This window comes from Belonocnema kinseyi, chromosome 4 (genome assembly GCF_010883055.1).
Source record: "Belonocnema kinseyi isolate 2016_QV_RU_SX_M_011 chromosome 4, B_treatae_v1, whole genome shotgun sequence".
Taxonomy (NCBI): Eukaryota; Metazoa; Arthropoda; class Insecta; order Hymenoptera; family Cynipidae; genus Belonocnema; species Belonocnema kinseyi.
This window is the reverse complement of record NC_046660.1, coordinates 71,039,662-71,063,194: the sequence shown is the minus strand read 5'-3', so window position 1 is coordinate 71,063,194 and position 23,533 is coordinate 71,039,662. Positions and strand designations below refer to the sequence as shown.

General features: G+C 31.0%; 1 protein-coding gene across 1 annotated transcript; it reads left to right on the top strand.

Moving 5' to 3' along the window:
- The first annotated feature begins 1,933 nt into the window (after positions 1-1,933).
- On the top strand, positions 1,934-14,066 carry LOC117170692 (V-type proton ATPase 116 kDa subunit a). The gene is made up of 2 exons (XM_033357666.1): positions 1,934-2,127; positions 11,337-14,066. The coding sequence occupies exon 2, from the start codon at positions 11,378-11,380 to the stop codon at positions 13,895-13,897; it is 2,520 nt and encodes an 839-aa protein (XP_033213557.1). The 5' UTR covers positions 1,934-2,127; positions 11,337-11,377; the 3' UTR covers positions 13,898-14,066.
- The last annotated feature ends 9,467 nt before the right edge of the window (positions 14,067-23,533 follow it).

Sequence of the window (23,533 nt, the reverse complement as noted above, 5' to 3'; positions counted from 1 at the left end):
AGACGTCCTGATTTATCAGGATATATCCGGGTTTTTTATTGCTGTCATGATTTCCTTGTTTTTTGTGATTTGTCCTGATCTTTCATACTCCAAAACGTAAATTCGCGATTTTTATTTCAAGAACCTAAATTTTGTTCATATTTCTCAGGGATTTAACATTTTTCTTAAAAACAAAAATTCAATCATTTTGGTGAAAAATTCAAAACTGTTTTATCGAAAATTCGTCTTTTTGGGTTAAAAGTTGAAATTCTATTTGGTCGAATATTACCTATTTCGTTGAAAAATCGCCTTCTTTGGTTAAAATAAGCTGTTTTTGGATTAAAATTAAACTATTTTATAGTTAAAATATCAACAATTATATTTTTCTTTGAAATTTCAACTACTTAGTTGAAAAAACACGACTAAATTGATTTGGTAAAAATCTTTTCGTTTGTTTTTTGCTTGAAAATGTAATTATTTTGTTGAAAATTCGTTTTTAATTTATTGAAAATTAATTTTGTAACTAAAAATTTAACCATATGTTCCATTTATTCAGAAATTTATATTTTTGAATTAAAAATTCATGTTTTTTTTTAATATGTGTATGTTGTTTAAAATTTATGTATTTCGTAAAAAATTAATTTCTTTGTTTAAAAATTTTAATATTTTGTAAACCATTCATTATTTCTTGTCAAAAACTACTAAAGTTTATACTAATAGTTTCCTAGTTTCACATGATAGAGTTGTGGCACCAGCGGAAGCCAGCATTACTACTTATTTTTCGTAAAAAAAAGTGCCCCGATATTTTGCATATTCCATAAATCTAGAGCACTTAATTAGCACTAAAGTCCTGCGCAAAGAAAAATTTGATATCACTATAGTTTCCAACCGTGCACAACATTTTTTCCTCCGCATAAATTAACACTAAATTATGGCATAGTACCCAGCATATGGATATGACAATGTTGTAATTATAGGTTCCCGGAACTTATTATCATTCATTAGTGATTGTTACTCATTTTATTGTGAATATTTCAATTTTATAATCGCAACTTAAAAAAATGTTTGCATGCAGAGCGCTGGGAAAAAACTGATTTTTTTTTATTAGAATTTCAATTCACATGTTCAAAATTCTGAATTGCGCAATTGCATAGGGAAAAATTAAAAATTTGAAAATTTCGAATTTTATTTGCATTTGTTAGATTTGCATGTGAAATCGTGCACCATACATTTATTAATTTTCATTTTTTTTAAATATTTTGTTTCCTCTGAATGGTTCTAAGTTTTAATTGTTTATTTATTCTTAAATTAATAAGTGGAAATTATTTGTAAATTATGTTATTAATAATATGTGCTTCACAGTTTGTTTTTTATTACGCAAATTACGTATTTTACGTAGAAACTTAACTTGCGCGAGTATTCAGTACCCTGTTGCCATTCTAATTTATGGAAAAAATCTTGTACTGTTTTATCAATAAATAGCTACTTGATCATTCTATTTTATTCTTTATAATTATTAAGGAAAAATAGAATTTAATGACAGTTTATGAAAAAAAGGAATGATTTTGAACTTTGCGCGCAAGCACGTACCCATGTTTGACCTGACATTTTTGGGCAATCATGAAGAACCAATCATAGCAAAGAAAGGTAGGATCCGATTGGTCACAAAATGAAGCGTAATTCAAACTGTTTGCGTTTCATATTTTTAAGAAGGGGAAAAAAAAACATCTTCTCACATTTTTCTATTGATATAGTGTATTTTATCAAATACAATATCATCCAAAGTAAATAAATCCGCATTGAAACATACTTTGAAAGTAACTAATGTTATTAAAAAATCGAACGAAGTAATTCTAGGACAGTTATATTTGTTGCCGCTAGAGTTTCAGAAGACAAAATAAATGTTAGATTTTCTCTTCTGTGATGACGTCAATTTCAAACTCGTGTCTCGTGACTGTCGTATTGATCATCTGATTAGGTGTGAAGGATTGTTCAAAATTTTACCTCTTTGCTTGAATTGTAGGCCAGTAGTTTTAATTTTAAGTAAGTAACTGTGTGCTCGAAAAAAATAATATTGAAAATTTGTTTTCCGTTCACGGGAATCGCAACAAAAGACCGATGACTGCTGATTTATGAGTTCTGTGTGAAGTAAGTCTTTCTCAGGATCAATACAATATTTTCCCCAAAATTGTTCTTTTTAGTATAAAGTCGATTAACTAATTTTTTAAATTACGGAAATCTATTTAAGTTTTTTTGAAGTGACTTCTTCTAACAGTCGAAGGATTATGTTTTACCCTAAATATGATTTTATAGATTTTCGAGTTTTGGGGGAGTTGCCACAAAAAATTTGGGAAGGTCATTTCATGGCTGTTTGATCCTTTTTATTCGCGTTGAATTATGTTTTGTCGTGCCTAGAAGGTAGCAATAAAAAATATATAACTAAATTTTTTCTACTTTAACCATTAACCATATATATTTGGAGTATCAAAAAAATCAAGGAGAATATTATTCTGAGTATTATCCGTAAAGTTATTCAGTTTTAGTATAATTATTATTAATGATCTTCAGGTATATTTTTTTATTTATTTGATTTCCAAGAATTGAGTAATTCTTTGAATTTTTAATTTAAGTGAAATGGCAATCTGCTTTAAAAGTTTTCACCTAAAAATATTTCAAATTTGAATATTTTAGAGTACAATTTATTCGCTTTAAAAACTTAACTCTTAAAAAAGGAATGTTTAAAGCTTCCTACCTGTTTGGAAATCGGGAACTTTTGAATTTGGAAACTTTACAGTTGGAAGCTTTTCAAATGTCTGTGATATCATACTTGCACGCTTTTAAATTTAGAATAATTTTACTTTGGACTGTTTTAAATGTAAAAAGTTAACAAATAAATTGTTTTAATATATAAGTAGCCTTCAAGTATATTATAAATTTTGATCCCTTTAAGTTTTTAATTTCTTCGATTCCACAAAAAAAAATTATTTCGCTTTTTAAATAAAAATTATATTTTCAGGTTCCGCAAGTTCAATGACGTTTAATACTTATTTCCTATAAGAAAAAATTCATTTTTGTAAATTTTGTTCAGAATCGTCAATATTAGCCGAATCAAGTTGAAATTCAACATTTTCTCTCCACAGTTAGCAATAAATACGGATCAAAAATTACTTTTTAAATATTACCACCGTAAACTTGTTTTATAGTTGCCCAAAAAAACACTGTTAGTGAAAAATTGGGTGTTGCATAAATTTACATAATTTTTTAAGAATATATTGTTGTGTTTGGCAATTTTCTCTTAGAATAGAGTTAGAAAATTGTGTGTTTTTTTTTTTAATTTTTCAACTTACCATATTTTGAACTTTTCAAGTCAAGCGCGGCAAAGGCCAATGTAATTTAAATGAGATAATTGTTTAAGCCAGTTATTATTATTTATAATAATATTATTTTTAAAAAATGCCAGAAAGTTGCTGCTTTTTTTTTAATTTGTCACTTTTTCCACTTTTCAATTATAAAAAGGTAATAATTCATGAAATTTAAATAATAATTGTTTAAACATATTGTTTTCTATATCTTCTCCTATAGTAATACTAGATTGTTTCGGTTTTTTGTTGTTGATATTTTCAACTTTTTATCCACTTTTCACTTAATGTAATAATAATGAATGCAAGTTAACAAATACAAGTGTTTTTCAATTACAATAAATAGGCTCTCAGCAACTGCTTAAAGGAAAATTTAATTTACCATGATCCATAAAGATAATTCGAATAATATTTTAAATACACAGTTTTATTTTTAAAAAATGTATTTACAAAAAAAGAGATTGTTTAAAAAAATGTTTCTTTCTCATTTTTATTTATTCTTTGTTCATAACTAAAAAGTAAAGACAAAGTTGAAAATTTCAGAAGAAACTGTAACTTTCTAAAAAAAATTGGGTAAGAGAAGTTAGTAAACAATAATAAAGTGAATAAACAAGTATGTTTCTTAACTTGCATTCATAATTATTACCTCGCTAATTGAAAAGTAAAAAAAGTGGAAAATTGTTGAAGAAACTTCAACTGTTTTGTATTATTCTAAGGTAATATTATAAATAATAATAAATGGTTCAAAAAATTATTTCTGTTAAATTTAATTTATTATTAGTTTGCTCTCACTGAAAAGTCGATAATAAATTGAAATAAAATTGCTATAAACAGTAATAAATTGTTTCATAAGATTTATTTAAACATGTAATTATAAATAGACAAATTCTATGTATTAGAAACAATTTGTATTTAAGAAACTGAAAAAATGACAATTAGCGCCAAAAACTGGCAAAACACAATTTTTTACGTGTAGGATTTATTCTGAGACCCTGTAAAGTAGACTTGCGGAGGTGATATTTAAAAAGTAAGTTTAGATTCGTATTCAGTAGCTATTTGTGAAGACAAACATTGCATTTCAACGTGATTTACCTAGAGTTTAGGAAATTTCAATTAGATTAAAATCAAATTTAATATCCTATTTAACTTCCTTAATTTAAGTTAATGTATAGAATTCCTGAAAATAAAACCAAAAATCCAACGACCAAATTTGGACAACCACTGTGTACAAATTTTGTCGTTGAATTCTTGGTTTTACTTTCAGGAATTCTATTCATTAACCCAATTTACCTAATCATGACAATTTGAAATAAAATTCACAAATGTCTTATTTTTTTATGGGAAATACGTGTTAAACTTCATGCGGCTTGTGGAAATTCTAAACACAATTTAAAAGAAAAACGCATTTATTTTTTCATAGATTGGAGCAAAAGGAGCGATATAAATGAAAATTTGAAAACAATATTTAGACCACCCTATTGCACATCAGTGCAATAGTAGTTCATGGTTCAAAATTGTTCCTTTCCTAAAATCTTTAAAATTGTACCCTTATTAGTTGTTTATTTTTGTGTATTTTAACCAATTTGTCCAAAAAATAGATTAGATCGATAAAAACAAACTAAAGTAGCTTATATTGTGACGAACTTATACATTTTATTTTTGTAAATGTTTGTTTTTAGTTCAATAACATTTTTAAAACCATGTTTCATAAGAATATTAAGGTTACTGACCTTCAAAGTAAAGAAAAATGGCTTTTTATATCTAAAATTAAGGAAAGATAATTTTTCTATTGCCCGAAATCTATAAAAGTATAAATCTACGAGATGTTTACCTAGTGTGTTTAACCAATTTGTTTAATGGAAAAATCTATAAAAATAGACCAAAATGGAATTTGATGTAAAATTGTTACTGAATTAACAGCAAACGCTCTTAAAAATAGAATTTTAAAGTTTGGTAAACTAAATGATATTTTAGTCGATTTTTTCTGATTTTTTGCGACATTTTTAAAAAATACAAACCTGGTAAGAATATATTTTAAAAAATTACAGAAAGAGAAAAAAATGGAGCCATGATCTGCTGTTCATATTTTGCCTCATTTTTGAGAAAAATGAGATTTTTAGTCATTTAAAAAAATCGCGATAGTTTAAAAAATTGGGACAAATTTTGTAACTTTTATTTTTTAAAGTCAATTAATTGTTTTTATTCATTTCATCTTCAACTATTTAAGTCAGGGTGTCTACTAACCGGAAAACTGGGAAAAAGCTGTGAACTAAAATAAAACCGGAAATTAACCGATAATATAAATTAGAACCTTGAATCTGGAATTACATTTGAGGCTTTCGAAAATGCTGATATCTTGTATTAATGGTAATAACAAGACACATAAATTCTAATTTTTACTGTTTAAAAAACTAATAAATCAAATAAAAAAGTATTTAGAAATTATAACTTTTAAAAAAATGTATATCTTTTCAGAACAATAGCCAGAATCTAAACAAATGCTATTCTGAGAGATATAATAATAATTAATAGTAATTGTAATAAAATGAATTATATTACATATGTATTAGTGATATTCTATTAACAACCTTGTAGATTATTTTCAGCTAGCTATTATATCAAGATCTGTGAAACACATGTAATCAGGCTTCTTATTTTTTTAGTTATTTACAAACATATATTTGGTTATTTATTTTTTGTATTTGAGTTGCTAAGTAAGTCTTGAATATAATCTTGTATTTCTTTGATATGAGCGATTAATTATCGAATAATTATTTATTAATTACACAGCCACACAACAACAAAAAAGTGCGCGGATCTGGTAACAAGACACACGTATTCCTATGGATTTTGGGGAGCTGAATTCAAATTCGGTATCAAAAATCACACATCACGTCATGATTGAGCCAGAACCTCAAAAAATGACAAAAAATCATGCACTGAGGCAAATAAATTTCAAAATAATGCCAGTGATGCAAATTTTCACTTCAAAAACATGTCGACAACTGTGAAGGATCAACCGTTGCCTGATATCAACTTATTTAACATAACTTTACCCTACAGAACCTGACAGAAATTTATTGAACTACACGTAAAGCTCTGGAAGCATATTTTCCCAGTAGCAAATGTGTGCTACATCGAATGGGTCAACTCGAGCCTAACCTAGAAATGAATCTAACCTAGCCTAACCTAACCTCACGAAACACAATTAAACTGATTGTGTTGTCCCATTGTGTTTGCGGTACCGCTTGAATCAGCTTGGGCTTAATCTGCAAAGAGTTGAAACCTATCCTAACCTAAAAAATCTAACCTAACTTAACTTCACGTAACACAATTAAACTCATTGTGTTGTCCCGTTGTGTTTGCGGTACCGTTTCATTCAGCTTCGGCTTAACCTACATAGAGGTTTAACCTGACCGATCCTAACCTAGCCGAATGAAATTCAACCACACGTGTGGCTATGTAAGCGTACGGTTCTCATTCTTAAAGGTGTGCTATATTTAATAGGTTAACTCTATCTTAACCTACAAACGAAACTTAAGAGAACCTAACGAAATTTTGCTTAACGCAACGCAACTTAACTTAAGTGTTCCCGTTGTAACACAATAAAATTCATTTCATTGTACTACAGGTGGTTAAAAATTTAGACGCATATTACTCATTTGAAGAAACTTAGAACTACAAGTAGAATTGACTCCATTTCAATTAACCTGACAATGTTTTGTATCAATTAAAATGTAGAAGTTCTTAAACTTAAGGGATATATTTATACTATCTTTCGTGTTTACATTTTATCTTGCTTTTTATCGTAATCAAATTGATTTATAGACCTACTTCAGTCTAATTTTCTGCCTGCTATAACGTGTCCTTTTTTCTTCATTTGTAGGTTAAGATCGAGTTAACCTATTAAATATAGCACACATTTAAGACTGAGAACCGTACGCTTGCATAGCTACACGTGTGGTTGAATTTCTTTCGGCTAGGTTAGGTTAGGTCAGGTTTTGTTAGGTTAGGATAGGTTAAACCTTTATGTAGGTTAAGCCGAAGCTGAATGAAACGGTACCGCAAACACAACGGGACAACACAATGAGTTTAATTGTGTTACGTGAAGTTAAGTTAGGTTAGTTTTTTTTAGGTTAGGATAGGTTTCACCTCTTTGCAGGTTAAGCCCAAACTGATTCAAGTGGTACCGCAAACACAACGGGACAACACAATCAGTTTAATTGTGTTTCGTGAGGTTAGGTTACGCTAGGTTAGATTTATTTCTAGGTTAGGCTCGAGTTGACACATTCGATGTAGCACACATTTGCTACTGGGAAAATATGCTTCCAGAGCTTTACGTGTAGTTTAATAAATTTCTGTTAATTTAGGTTAGGTGAGGTCAGGTTCTGTTGGGTAAAGTTGTGTTAAATAAGTTGATATCAGGCAAGGGTTGATCCTTCACAGTTGTCGACATGTTTCTGAAGTGAAAATTTGCATCACTGGCATTATTTTGAAATTTATTTGCCTCAGTGCATGATTTTTCGTCATTTTTTGTGGTTGTGGCTCAACCATGACGTGATGGGTGATTTTTGATACCAAATTTGAATTCAGCGTCCCAAAATCCATAGGAATACGTGTGTCTTGTTACCAGATCCGCACATTTTTTTTGTGTGGCTGTGTTATTGATTAATTATTGAAGATTGATTATAAAAAATGATAAAAAATATTTACTTTAATACTAAGTGAAGGAGATCTGTTACCTAAGTTTTTGGTTTGATGCAGAAGGGGGAAGCGAGCTGCAGGTGAGGAAAAGAATTGAATGTGCGAGTAAAGTAATGGGCCAAGCATGGGGTATAGGAAAGAGAAGGTTCAAGAATGAATGGGCGGTGTTGTGTTATGGTGTGGAGATCTGGGGATGGAGGGAACATAGGAAAGTAAAGAGCATGCATGAGCGATTTCTGAGGTGGGTAATGGGGGTTACCTGGAGTTGCCCAGGATATATGCTAAAAGAAGAGTTAGGAAGAGGAAATATGGTTACTAGACAAATTAAGAGAGTCTGGAGGTTTGAAGAGAAGCTAAAAAGGGGAGAGGGAAGTAGAATTGCACGAGCATGTTTCGGCGAAATTCGGAACAATGAAGCGAGAGGTTAGGGAACATAGGAAAGTAGAGAGCATGCATGAGCGATTTCTGAGGTGGGTAATGGGGGTTAGCTGGATTTGCCCAGGATATATGTTAAAAGATGAGTTAGTAAGAGAAAATATGGTTACTAGACAAATTAAGAGAGCCTGGAGGTTTGAAGAGAAACTAAAAAGGGGAGAGGGAAGTAGAATTGCACAAGCATGTTTCGGCGAAATTAGGAGCAATGAAGCGAGAGGTAATGTTGGAAATTCAAAATGGGAGAAAGAAAGGAGAAAAATGAGAAGGGTGTGTAATATTCGAGAAAGGGTTATGGAGTGGCAGGACATAGAGTTAGAGCTATTGGTTAATCAAGGAGAAGAGAGATGGACAAAGATTATAGATTCGAGGTACAATAGATCGTATATGATGGTCAAAGGGTTGACGGAACCAGAATATCTGCAAAAAATAAAAAAGGAAGAAAAATGAAGTAGGGTTGTACGGTTCAGAATGGGAGAAGGAGTGAGAGCATGCAGATATTGTATGGATGAAGAGGAGAATTTATGGAGAGTATGTGGATACGAAATGGAGTCATGGGCACATGTATTAGAGAGATGTACAGGAGAGGAAGAGGGACAGCTGAGTGTGGATAAGTGTGTAAGATGGATCTTGGATGGTAGTGGACAGGGAGTGATGTGGATGAAGAAATTGGAAGAAGTAAGGTAAAGCAAGGGAGTAGGGCATGGCCAAACGGGTGATCCTGAAAAGGGACAGTAATAAACGAAAATTGTTTTCAATATCGTTGAAAATGCATTTTTTTATGGTAAAAGGAAACGGAAGCCCTGGAAGCTCGCTCATTTTAGGAATTAATATCACTACTGTTACTATTGTCTATCCTGCGTAATGCGAAAGAGTAGAATGTAAGTAGTAGTAAAGTTAGACTAAGGATGGAATTGTAAATATATGTACAGGGAGCGGAGGCCCTCAAACCCGTAAAAGGGAGAGATTAAATACATATTAAGTGAATTTTACATTAACTATCTTATAAACACATTGATTAAAATTGAATTGTCATAATAAATGATTAAAAATAGTTTTTTAAATCACTCTTCAATAATTTATCGTTAATGCCAAAGACATAAAAATACTATATCTAAGAATTTCTACCAATTAGAATACCTGGAATATTTTTTGATTTGATTTACGAAAGAAATTATCCGAAATTAATAAAGGTAATAAGAACTGTAATATTATCAAAGGCTCGAATTATATTTAAAAAAAAAATTGTTTAATGGCAGAAATCATTAGAAAGTCATTATACATTATTTAAAAACAGTATAATAGTTCTTATAAAAAGTTTGTTCTTTTTTGTCTGCATATAAAAATAAATGTCTAATTTTTTCCGTTTTTCGTGAAAAATTACCATGTTTCCCCTTTTTTTTAATAATTCCGCGGTGGGCTGATGGATTAAAAATTCAGGTTTAGTTGAAAAACAATATTTAATTGATAATTAATTGATAATTAATTCTTTTTAATAGCAAAGCTTAACTTTTTATTTTTGCTTCAAAATTCATCTCTTCTGTTGAAAATTTAATTCTTTCAACTGTTTTGTTTAATATTCGTACTGTTGGATTGAAAATTCATCTTTGGTAGAAAAATCATCTTTCTTTATTGGAAGCTAATTTTTTTGGATGGAAAATTGTTGTCCAAATTTCTTCATTGGATTCTTGGTTTTATTTTCAGGAATTCTATACATTAACATGATTGTTGGACGTTAAATAGGATTTTAAATTTTATTTTAACCTAATTTAAATTTTGAAAAATCATCTCCTTTGGTAGAAAATTTAAATATTAAAAAAAACTGTTTTTAAACTGAAAATTGTACTATCCCATTATTTGTTGAAAATTGATATTTGATTTGAATCTTTAAAATAATTTTTTTACTAAAAATTAAATATTTTCATTTTTTTTGTTAAAAATTGATATTTTTTAGTTGAAAATTCAACTATTTTGTTGAAAATTTTACTGTTTTGTATAAAATTCTCACGTTTGGATTGAAAGTTCAACAATTTGGTTGATTTTTTTTCTTTCTTGACTAAAAAATCTTTCTTGGTTGAAAATGCAACTCTTTTAATGAAAATTCGTCATTTTCGTTTAAAGATTTATCTTTGCAAGCTGAAAATTCAACTTTTTTGTTAAAAATTCATCTTTTTGGGCTTTTAATTCAAATGTTTCCTAAAAATGTATAGTTTTAGTATGAAAACTTAATACTTTTGTTGAAAATTCATTGTGGGGGGGGGGGTGAATTTTCCTCACTTTTGGTGGAAAATTCGACGATTTTTGGGAAAATGCAATATATTTTGACTGGAAATCTTATCAACTTAAAACGTTTCATATTGAATTTAACATGGTATCTACATTAATTTTATTCGAAAGAATTTATTCCCCTATTTTCGTGAAAGAACACCCTATTTTTCCTATTTTAAGAGCATTTTGGGCTGTGAAGTCTGAAATAGCAACTGTCATGTTAGACAAATCTGTGCAGAAAATTACGGCAGATAATTAAAATCTTATGTTATATGCGTTTTACTAAGAGAAGATTTCATATTTAAAATCGGGAAAAATCCGGGAGTATTTAAATATTAATGTTATACATAAATATAGATCCATCTGCGATAAGAGAAATCTCATTATTCTTGAATTGAGTCATTAAATAAGCAAGATTCCTGATTCTGTTGCAGAAAATTGTTCTCGGAAATAGAAATTTTGCTCGGCACATTTTTCTCCTCTTTCGTAGTAAAGTCAAAAATTCTATTTTGAGTTCATTGCAAAATATATACCCTTCAAATCGTCAGCGCTTTGAAAATCGCGTTTTATTACAAAGTATCGTTTCTTTTTCAGCTCTGGTTGTGATTCCAAAGAAATTTTGAGCAACCTTCAAGATGGGATCGCTCTTCAGAAGTGAAGAGATGACCTTGTGTCAGCTCTTTCTGCAAAGTGAAGCTGCTTATGCCTGCGTGTCCGAACTTGGAGAACTCGGCCTCGTACAATTTCGAGACTTGAATCCTGACGTGAATGCATTCCAGCGCAAATTCGTGAACGAAGTACGCCGATGTGACGAAATGGAGCGCAAGCTTCGCTACTTGGAGAAGGAAATAAAAAAGGACGGCATTCCCATGCTCGACACCGGGGAAAATCCCGAAGCACCCCAACCACGTGAAATGATTGATCTCGAGGCGACTTTTGAAAAACTCGAGAACGAATTACGTGAGGTCAACCAGAACGCCGAAGCACTTAAACGCAATTTTCTAGAGTTAACTGAACTGAAGCACATTCTCCGCAAAACCCAAGTCTTCTTCGATGAACAGGAGAACGCTGGTTTGAATTCTACCGAATCCATGACACGAGCATTGATCAGTGATGACAATATCGCCCGACAATCTGCACTAGGTCCCGTTCAACTGGGCTTCGTCGCTGGAGTAATTCTCCGAGAAAGAATCCCAGCTTTCGAAAGAATGTTGTGGCGCGCCTGTCGAGGAAACGTATTCCTTCGTCAGGCAGAAATCGAGACTCCCCTCGAGGATCCCACGAGCGGGGACCAGGTCTACAAGTCTGTCTTCATCATCTTCTTCCAAGGAGACCAACTTAAAACCCGCGTTAAGAAAATTTGCGAAGGTTTCCGAGCAACGTTGTATCCCTGTCCTGAAGCCCCAACAGATCGTCGAGAAATGGCGATGGGAGTGATGACGCGAATCGAGGACTTGAACACCGTCTTGGGACAAACTCAGGACCATCGTCATCGAGTCCTTGTGGCTGCTGCCAAGAACCTCAAAAACTGGTTCATCAAAGTCCGCAAGATCAAAGCTATTTACCACACTCTGAATCTCTTCAATTTAGACGTTACTCAAAAGTGTCTGATCGCTGAATGCTGGGTTCCAATCCTGGACATGGAGTCTATCCAACTCGCGCTTCGTCGAGGAACCGAACGGAGCGGCAGTTCCGTTCCACCAATTCTGAATCGAATGGAGACGTTTGAGGATCCGCCAACCTACAATCGAACGAACAAATTTACGAGTGGATTCCAGGCTCTCATAGACGCTTACGGGGTCGCTTCTTACAGGGAAATGAACCCCGCTCCGTATACGATAATCACCTTCCCTTTCCTGTTTGCTGTTATGTTTGGCGACACCGGCCACGGCCTCATCATGTTCTTATTCGGAGGCTGGATGGTCTGGAAGGAGAAGCCGTTGGCGGCGAAGAAATCGGACAATGAGATCTGGAACATCTTCTTCGGCGGGCGGTACATCATCTTCCTGATGGGGCTGTTTTCGATGTACACAGGACTGATGTACAACGACGTCTTCTCCAAGTCGTTGAACATCTTCGGATCCAATTGGAATGTCTCCTACGACTTTTCTCCGATTAACAGTAACAGGGTCTTACAACTGAACCCAAACTCGACGGACTACATTCAGCATCCCTATCCTATCGGTATGGATCCTGTGTGGCAGCTCGCTGAGAACAAGATCATATTCTTAAATTCCTACAAGATGAAGATTTCGATCATCTTCGGCGTGATTCACATGCTTTTTGGAGTCCTCGTTGGACTCTGGAATCACTTGTACTTCAAGAGGAGACTGAACATCATCTGCGAGTTCATCCCGCAGGTTATCTTCTTGGTCTTTTTATTCTTCTACATGGTCCTGCTCATGTTGATCAAGTGGATCAAGTACGGTCCAGATGGTGATGAGAAAGAAGGTCCATTTTGCGCTCCTTCTGTTCTGATCACTTTCATCAACATGGTGCTTTTCAAAAGCAGTACTTATCCACCAGTCTGTGAGACGGCTAATATGTACGCGGGGCAAGAATTTTTCCAGAAGTGTCTGGTTATCTTGGCACTTCTCTGCGTCCCGTGGATGCTTTTTGCAAAACCAGTAATGATGATGCAGGAGAGGAAGAAGCAGCATATTATGCTGAACAATCACGCAACCGAGAATGGAGACTTGGAAGGTGGAATTCCAAATCAGCAGCAAAATGGACAAATGCAGGGTGTCCACAAGGACGAGGAAGAAGACATGACAGAGGTATTCATTCATCAAGGAATACACACTATTGAGTATGTCCTTGGAAGCGTTTCGCACACTGCTTCGTATCTTCGATTGTGGGCATTGTCTTTGGCCCATGCACAACTTTCCGAAGTATTATGGAATATGGTTATGAAGAACGGGTTGGTCCGAGAAGGATGGATTGGAGGATTTTTCCTCTGGGCTGTATTTGCCTTTTGGGCCGTTTTAACTGTCGGTATTCTCGTTTTAATGGAAGGTTTGTCGGCCTTCCTTCACACACTCAGGCTTCACTGGGTCGAATTTCAGAGCAAGTTTTACGCTGGGCTGGGCTATAGCTTCCAGCCCTTCTCGTTTGAAATCATTCTGGATTCTGCTCAAGCGACAACCGAAGATTAAAATTTGTTTTCTTTGAAACAAAAGTAAATTATATAAAACACTTAATAATGCTTGTGATGTTTATTTGTCTCTTTTGAGCAGATGAAAAGCGTGTTGAGTTTAATTCATGTTATTATAATATGTTTTGCCCGAATTGGAAATAAAGTTCTGATACCTATTATAGTTTAAATCACTGTTTATTCATTTTGAGTATCATTTTCATATTTACAAGTTTTTATGAGATTATTTAGTATTTTTTCACGATTGCTTGGACAATTGAAGCATTGACTGAAATAACGTTGTATATCAACACATATTTTGTATCCATTGAGTTCTATGTATATAAGTTTTTCTTTGAACTGCCTCTATTCCGCGGAAGCGCGGTGATAGAAAATTCGGTGAGGTCTCAGTTAACCGAAATTTAGTTTCCCCAAAAATTCAAACATAGAAGTACGAGTTCGTGAGTGGGAAGTGCGCAAGTACCAGATAAGTCGTTAATTTTGAAACTAAGTAAATAAATATTAAAAATATATCACCGCAAATATGTGTCTTGAGTTAAATAAACTCCGATTTTAATAAAAATGTAAAGTTTAAAACGTTTCAGTTTCTGTAGTGTGTTCTCTCGAGGGGAATATATTTTTTAAATAGATCTTTTTTATAGAACAAAAGGTTAACAAGTTGAGGCTATGTTAGGGCATTCTTGACGGAATTATATATTTAAATCAGAAGCATTTGGGTCTTACAAAAAACTTCCTAATGCACACAATTTAAGGTAATGTTAGAGAATTCAAGCCAGAATGATCTGACAGAAACAGTTCGAAATTTTAGGCAACTCAGAATTTCCTTTAATTTAACCCTAGACGGATTGTTGTATATAACATCCTGTTTCAATGAATAAAAAATGTTTAAACAAATAAAAATCGAGAACAATCGTGTTTTTGACAGTTTTTGGGAAAAATCATGTCATTTCTTTTCTAATTAACTAATTTACAATTTTCAAACGCCATTTTTAAGGGGACAAATTGTATTTTAAGGTGGTGTAGCTTATAATTAGGTTCCTTCCAAAAAGTACATTTATTTGAACATTCGAAGTTAGAAAATTTAAAAAAATGAGGAATATCATAAGCGCGGGCAGAATGCTTCTTATTATAAATAATTTGAATAAATAATAGGTCAATCTCTTTGTTTTCTGATACTCAATAAGATGGTTTCATTTAAATAAAGATAACAAAATTAAGAAAAAGTTTTATTCAATGAAAAAGCGGTTAGTAAGTTTGTAAGATAGAAAAAATTCATCGGAATTCAAAAATGAAGCCTCTTCTAAAAAAATCTATTTTTATTTTTAAACTAATTCTCGAAATTAAATTAAAAAACAATTAATTACAATAAATTTTGCATTAAATAAGATAAATCTACTTCGGTGCAAAAGTTGCACAAGACCGCCCTATGTTCGTCACACACAGGTCGGTTGCAACTTCTTTCTCTTTCCTGTGACACTGTAGTCACAGCATCGGCACTTTTTAGTTTGTATATTCTCGAGAACTTTTATGAAAAAAAAAACAATTGTTTATTAATTGATTTATTATTAGAATTTATGAGCACTCTATGACTTCAATTAAGAAAACAACTTTACATTGATATAAATCACATTTTTAGTAATTTTTACATATAATTTTCACTTAAATTACAAAAAATCAATTCGAAACATTAAAATACCATGATATACTGTAAATATACGTCAAATGCGTTCATTTACATGAAAATATGAAATTGACTTAACGTAACGAAACTCGAATGTAACGGATCCTCTGGGGGACAAATGGGCCCCAAGCGCTTAGCATTTGCTTTTTACTTGACAGACAGCGAACAACCGGCAACATCGACCACTTCACCGCACTCTAGGATAGTCGAACTGAATTATGGTTAGGGTCTGCACCAATAAATCAGAGATATTTGCTCAGGAGAATTAATTAAATTTCGCCTGGGGCACATTTGTCCCCCGCAGGATCCGTGTAGGATTAATGTTATTTTAGAAAATTCTCGAAAGAAGTGGATATTTTTTATCAGTGATAGTTAATTCATTTAGAAAAATTATAGATTAGAACCTACATTTGTTCAAATTTTTGAGTTTTTCAAAAGACCTTACTTTTGATGTTTTAAAGTATCTTATTTTGACGAGAATCCGCTAACAAAACCTACAATATTTCAAACTATTATATTTTAGGAAAAAACTGTTTCTGACGAAAAATATCCAATTCCGCAGGAATTTCATAATATATAACCTAAACTTTTTAAAAATTATGAATTTCATAAGGATCTACACTTTTAATATCATAAAAATGCCCCAATTTTTAAATTGCAACGTTGGAAATTAAAAAATTATAATTCAGAAACGTTCAAAACTCTATAATAAATTTATCTTCAAGGTGATTATAGTTTTAGTAAAAAAAAATTTTCATCTTTAAACATAAAAAACTTGTAAATATATGAGCATTCCAAGTTAAACAGTTTTAAAATAAAATGATTAAAGGAACAATATAATTTTATTAGAAATAAACATGTTTAAAACCCAGTAAATCATACTGGCCACCCGAGTAATAAGCGTAGAATAGAGAAAAATTAATATTTTCAGATTTCAGCGCAAAAGTGAAGATTATTCTATTAGTTTGAATGCGCGATTTTTCTATCTATTTAAAATGTCACAATAAGAATAAGATACCTCCTAAATTTATTCACTTCTATTTCCATCACGACAGCCACACAGTATTCTATTCTCCCAAAGAGAACGTGTTTTCAATACATTTAATTCCTTCTAATTGTACCGGTAACGCACCTCACAGAGATATTTTTTATTCGTCAGAAGTGGTCATATTTTGATTTTATTCAATTCCTTCTAATATGTTCACAAAATATGTGTAATAAGTTGTTTTAATTCCTTCATGCGGAATGTAAATTCTGAAATTTTAATTCTCATCAATTCAACTATGCCTCTCTAGAGTTAAAATTATTTTAATTCACACATTTAAATAGATTTGTTTGATGCGTTTTTAGGCGTTTAACTATATTATTAAAAGATAAATAAATATAAATTTGAATATTTGCGAATTTATAAGTTATACAAAGGTTTAATAATGAAAAATAGGTTAAACAAATGCTCTCGTTAAATTTTACTAAGTCGATTGAAAGGAATAGGATTTGCAATTTTTCTGTTCTCGTTGAGGGATTTTTAGACCGAGGAAAAATCGCGTATTCATAGGAATACAAATTCTTAATTTTTCTGAATTCACCGCTTGTTACCGGGACCGATTTACATTTGACATGCATCTCGTGAAATTATAGTAATTTAGGAAGATTCCAGCAAGATTTTCTCTAAGATAATCTGAAGATGTTAAAATTTGTAAGTTTTTTTAAAAAACCAACTCTTTCAGTTCAAAAATGATCAATTCCAGCCTTATTAATTTCCTAGGATAACCTGAATTTACAAATTTTTAAGTTTTGTAAAAGACCTATTTGTTTGGAAAAATATCTAATTCCACGGAGATTTCTCAAAATTGACCTAAAATTTTTCAAATTTGCAAATATGATAAAAGGCACAAGTGCTTTTGTTGTAAAATATCCGTTTCTGACGAAAAATCTATAACATAACCCAAAACTCTTAAAAATGTAAAGGTTTCGGAAAGACTTAACTGTTTCAGATAAGAAATATCCAAGTTCAGAAAAAAATCCATAACAAAAACTCAAATTGTTTTAATCCATAAATTTTCTAAAAAAAATTAACCGCCTCTATCATATAATATCCTTTGTGAATATCCATTAAAAAAATATATATTCCCCTCGAGAAAAAGCAATACAGAAACTAAAATATTTTGAACTTTACATTTTTATTAAAATCTGAGTTTATTTAATTTAAGTAATGTGATGATCGCGTATCCCGCGCTCATCTGCTTATGGGATCATGTAGAACTCAACCCTTTTTGCATGGTAAAGAAGAACACCGCTTCACCATAAAGGCCTAATCGCTAAATTTAAAATTATATTTCGCAATTTTTATTATTGTTCTCAAACTCTCTTATCTTTCTATTGGCAAAAACGAGACAGGCGTGACACAAGCCGAGAAAAGAACCAGAAAGCCTTTTTCTTTTCTCGGGTAAATGAATGCACTTAGAGTAAGTTAGCACATAAGACCTTACTTAATAGTTCCTATAGATGAGACAGATTTTCTGAGAAACATTTTTAATTTATATTGCATTTTGTCTAAAGTGTTCACAAGTATAAAATTTAACCCTCTTAAGAATCTGTCTCTGGAAAATGTAATTCTTTTAATAAAAGGTTGTTGCTTTAAAGAAACTGACAGTCAGTCATAAAAAAGCTATTTAATTAATTTTCCTAAGGAAAGAAGGCACCAAGACGCTAAAATAAATATTCCGTCAACGAAAACTGAAATCATTTCTCATCGTTTTTTAAAAGGAACACTAATCAAATAAGAAACTTCTCGGATCTCTGGTGAGTTCCGTGATAGTTTCACTTAAAAGTCTCATAGTACATTCAAGCCCTTAGTAATTTAACAACTAATAAAATATATCACAGAAACCAATTTTCATTCCCTTCTTTCCTTGATCAGACAGTTATGGTCAACTAAATCGTTACAGCCACCCTAAGTGTCAAGAGTCAAGGCGCTTCAAAAATCTCAAGTAGGTGCGGATAGACATGACTCGACGGTAGATAAGAGCAATGGGATTCTGAGATGCATGGGAAAAGTTAAGAAGGAGGTCTCATTTTCATTCTAATTTTGATTGGTTTTCTTAAAATTGGAGACCCTCCTTAAAAGGAGGACCCAGAAATTTGATTAGCTTAAAAAATGATCTTCACTAGAAACCCTTTCTCTGAAACCTCGGAGGCTCAAAAAAGAGGAGACCGATTCTTGATATGAAGGGCAGAATTAGACTAGCTTTTGATTAGAGAAGTCGTTTTTTCTCTTCCGCGAGTAGCTTTTCATATTTTTAACTCGACATTCATTACATTAATTGTATAAAATAACCTTCCTCTAAATAAATGATAAAAGTGGGCGCTTGTGATTATTTTTCTGTTTAAACCTGTTATTTTTTTACTCACCTATCTTCATAGGTCTTAAATTTTTTAAACGGATCCACGTTTACCTTTCGAGTCCGGACGGTAATATCGCGACATATATAGAGGACGCGATACCCGGGTTGTGACAGTAAAATATTTGCGGCGACATCTTTCGGATATTCATTTATTTAGTTTCAGCATTATCGTCTTTCCTGACTTTATACTATGCAGACTTTCAACTTACGAATTTTTACTTCTATGTTTGAATTTTTGGGAAAAATAAATTTTGGGAGAAATAAAATTTGGGTTAACTGAGACCTTACCGAAAATTTGACAATTTAATTGGGAAAGAAATGTCAAAATAGTGAATGTTATATACTTCGAAAATGTACCTTTCTATAATTCTAACATTAAAGTTTTGAACAAAGGTAAAAAAAGAAAATTAAATTTATTAGAATGACACGCAGGAAGAAATAAAAGGGCTAAAGAGGCTGAAGTAAAACGTCCAGAATCGGTAATAGCAAATATAATATTCAAAAATAATAAAATAAATAAATGATTGATAAATAATTATCAGAAATTGTACTAAAAAATACGGTTTAAATTATTTTTATATAAAATTTAAATTAAACTTTAAATTACAATTACACGAATAATTAAGTGTTTTTCTTTCCTTTGTTTTAAAGAAAAGCCGAGAAATTATATTTGTATTTTTTACAATATATGCAGGACCAAATTTGTAAATAATCTAAACTAATCTAAACTAAACTTTTATTGATTGAAATTTGCCGAATTCAAATTTGAAATTTTTCGTCGACACTCTTAAACGAATGTAATTTTCTATTCATATCCTTCAAAAATTCTAAATTAGTTATAGATATGTAAACTTACGAGATTAATTGAGAGAGATGCGAAATACATGGAACTAAATAACCTCGACTATTTTGACATTTCATTCCGAATTCAATTTTTAAATTTTCGATCGCAGTGCTTTCGCGGAATAGGGAAACAGTTAAAAGAAAAACTCATATTCATAGAAGTCCATGAAAACAAAATATGTGCTGATAGAACGCTATTTCAGCCGAGGCTTCATTTATTTATTTTTTATGGTGAATTTAATATTTTAGTATGTTTGTTCGAATTCTGCATGCCATTTTTTCAAGAATTTTTTAAAAACTTAATCGCTCACAGGGAAGGCCGCTGGGCCGGAAAACCGGGAAATGAGAGTGAATATATTTTTTGATTGGGAATTTAACAAATTTTTAGAGAAAAAATCTGTCTAATTTATATTTCTACCGTTTTTTAAATAATTAGTTGAAGATTTTCCTTTTTAGATTTTTAATTTTAAGCATACATTTGAATTTAAAGAATTTTAAAATCCCATTTTAAAGACCTAAACAATTGAAAATGATAAGCGTTTAAAAACTAAGATTTTTAATTAAAAAAACCTTTCTAGTTGAGCGACTGTAAATATAAATTAATAATTTTTAAAATTGAATTGTACTTTGAAATGTAAAAAGTGAATAATAATTAATTTTATAAGGCGATTCGAAATAAGTTCACATTTTTATAATTTCCAGATTTTAACGTAAAAATTAAACTGTTTCAATTGGAAAGTCTTATTACTTACACAAATGTAAACAACCGATTGAAACTTTATAAACTATGTTTATTTTTTAAATAATTACAAAATAATATACTTATAATCCAAGGCTTTTTATTAAATCTCAAATATTATTTAAGTCTAAAATACTCCATTTTTAAACCATTCAATTTGACATTTTTTAATTAAGATAAAGGGCAATTACTTAATATTTAGAAATATCTGACTTCGCTCGCAAGTTACGCCTAGGGCGCGCGACTGTTGGTTATCGCGCTCGGTCTTTGTATGTACCCCACATTTGTGCGCAAACCTTTTAAATGAAAGGTCAAAGCATCGACAAATTTTATTTGGTGATTGTGAATTCTTTTTTGTTAAAGCTCCTTCGGCTTTAACAAACATACATTCTCATCACGTATCGGATCTCATGCTTCGCACTTGATTACGTTGAAAATGCGAACTTTTCTACATTATGTTCGACTCTATTATATCAAATGTATATTATATTTTATTTGTGTACCTCGGCCTGGGAATACTTATTCAGATATTGCAAAATAAAGTACAAATCTTATTTTTAATGATTACTTTAATATTTGTTTCTTAATTGCATTGAATTAAATTCTCAGCCACCCTGAAAAATGTATATTATTACCATTCATAATATGAATTAGTATTGGAACAAAAGTATTTTAATTATATTATTTTTATCATTAAAAAAATGTGCATTCTATTAAAATAAAAATGATTACATAATATTTTATATACAACTTGTGTTCTTTTTCCATAAATTTAATTTCTTTATATTCAATGTAGACATAATTTAGGCAAAAAAATTTGTTAAATAAAATGTTATTGTATATTGTGAAGTCTTTCCAAAAAGTTTATTTTTTTACTTTTAAAATATTGTTATAATCAGAGTGTGTAACAAACCTACGTGTCCCATCAAAAATTATTTATGACAGATTTGAATGATTTTTTGCTATTTTTTGGAAGAGCAACTTTAGTCTATTTAATTTTTTCATAGCTTGTCTGCGTCCTATTAAAAAGTGAGTAATGAAAAATTTGTAGATCTTTTCAGAGCGCGCAATTTTATTCAATTAATTTTTTGCATAAAAATGGAATTTTGTATTATTTTTGTACGATAAAAATTGAAATTTTCCAGTTTTCGACCAAATTCAAATAGTTATGGTAATCTTGTAGGGCGATCAAAAATCAACGTTTTTTTCTTTTGACTTTTTTTTTGTATCTTGCTTTTTTTGGCTTAAAATGTTCATTTTAGTTAGGTTTTTTGGATTTTGAAAATGCTATAACTCTGATAATATTCTTTTCATCGAAGAGAGTCATAAGGCTAAAAGACAGCTCGTTTACGTACTTGTTCTTTCTTTTTGGGCCTTAAAAAAGTGTGCCAAAGCAGAATCCAATCTGATCAACCTATCAAAAATTATCGTGCCTACAGGCTACAGACAGACAGGCACACCTTCATAAAAAACGTTTTTTCTGATGCAGTGGGTCTCAAAACGTGGAGATTTGATGAAAATCGACAATGTAAAATTTTACATAAAACCGATACCATTCGCACATAAATTTCGATGCAAATAGTCCACGACCTGATTTGAAATCAAATATAGATTTTGTAAAAAAATTTTATTTAAATTTTATTCTTCTCAAAGAACATATGTATCAAACAGCTAGAACATACGAGTATATGGACTTAATACTTTTCAGGTTTTCAATTAAAAACAAGAAAACCCTCCGTGATATCACCCGCAGAATGACTTGTCCCCCCATATGTCACGATTTGTCACGCTTGACAAGAACCCCTCCCCCTGCCCCTTGGTGTGTGACATCATAAGTAAACGCCTCTTAATAAATTTATTAATATATTAATTTATAATATTTATAAAATTTATAATATATTATTCATATTTTAAAAAATAGTTTAAAATTTGAAAAAGTGTAAAACGAAATGTGTTTCAAGATCTTGAAATAAAATTTTTAACCATTTTAAAAGTTTTCCATCTATTTAAAATAAAAATAATTTAACTTTTAATTTAAGAAGTTTTCAGTGTCTTTAAAAAAATATTATCGTTCAATTTTTAATGTTTCTATATTAAAATTGCTTAAAATGATATAATTTCGAAAAAATTCTAATGCGTTGATTGATACTTTAATTTAAAGCATTGAAAATATGTAATAACCTGGATTTATATTTTTCAACTGAATCTAAATTAATAGGAGCTTACAATTTTTTATTTGACAATTTACCTTCCTTTAATTTAAAATTGTTTACTTGAAAAGTGTTAGTAGATTCCATTTGATACGTGTAAATTATTAAAAGTTTGAATACAAAACTTTTTTATTAAAAAACTTTGAAACTTTAGTTTTAAAAGTTTAAAATTCAAGATTTCCACTTTGAGTGCTTTAATTTGTAGCTTACTTATTGTTACTTCAATTGGAAAAAATTTTGGCGATAGAGTTTAATTTTTTCAATTTCATTAAACGTGAAAAATGTTTGCGAACCGGGAATTTTTTTCTTCGAATAAAACGGCCACCCTGCGCTCGGAGTAAGAGCCAATTTTTCATTATATTATTATTTGAACAATAATGTCAAATTTGCTGATAAAAATGGGGCATAAAGGTAAATTAGGAAAATTCTTATATATAATAACTAAAGAAGCTAAATTATTTAAGATTGCTATAAAATAAGAATTTTATAAGAATTTTAAATAATGAAGTTCTTTTAGTTATTATATATTTTAAACTTTATAGAATGCAACGAAATAAAGAACTTCATTGATTACAATTTCTGTAAAATTCCTAACCGCCCTGTCAGAAACCCTGAGTCAGAAAAAGCTATTTTTACGAAGGTGTCTGCCGGTCTGTAGTCTGTACGAGGGTGGATTGATAAGTTTCCGGCCTGACCAAGAGATGGCGCCACTAGGCCTACCTTGAGGTGGCGTTCTATAGTACCATCCTTAGATAGCTTG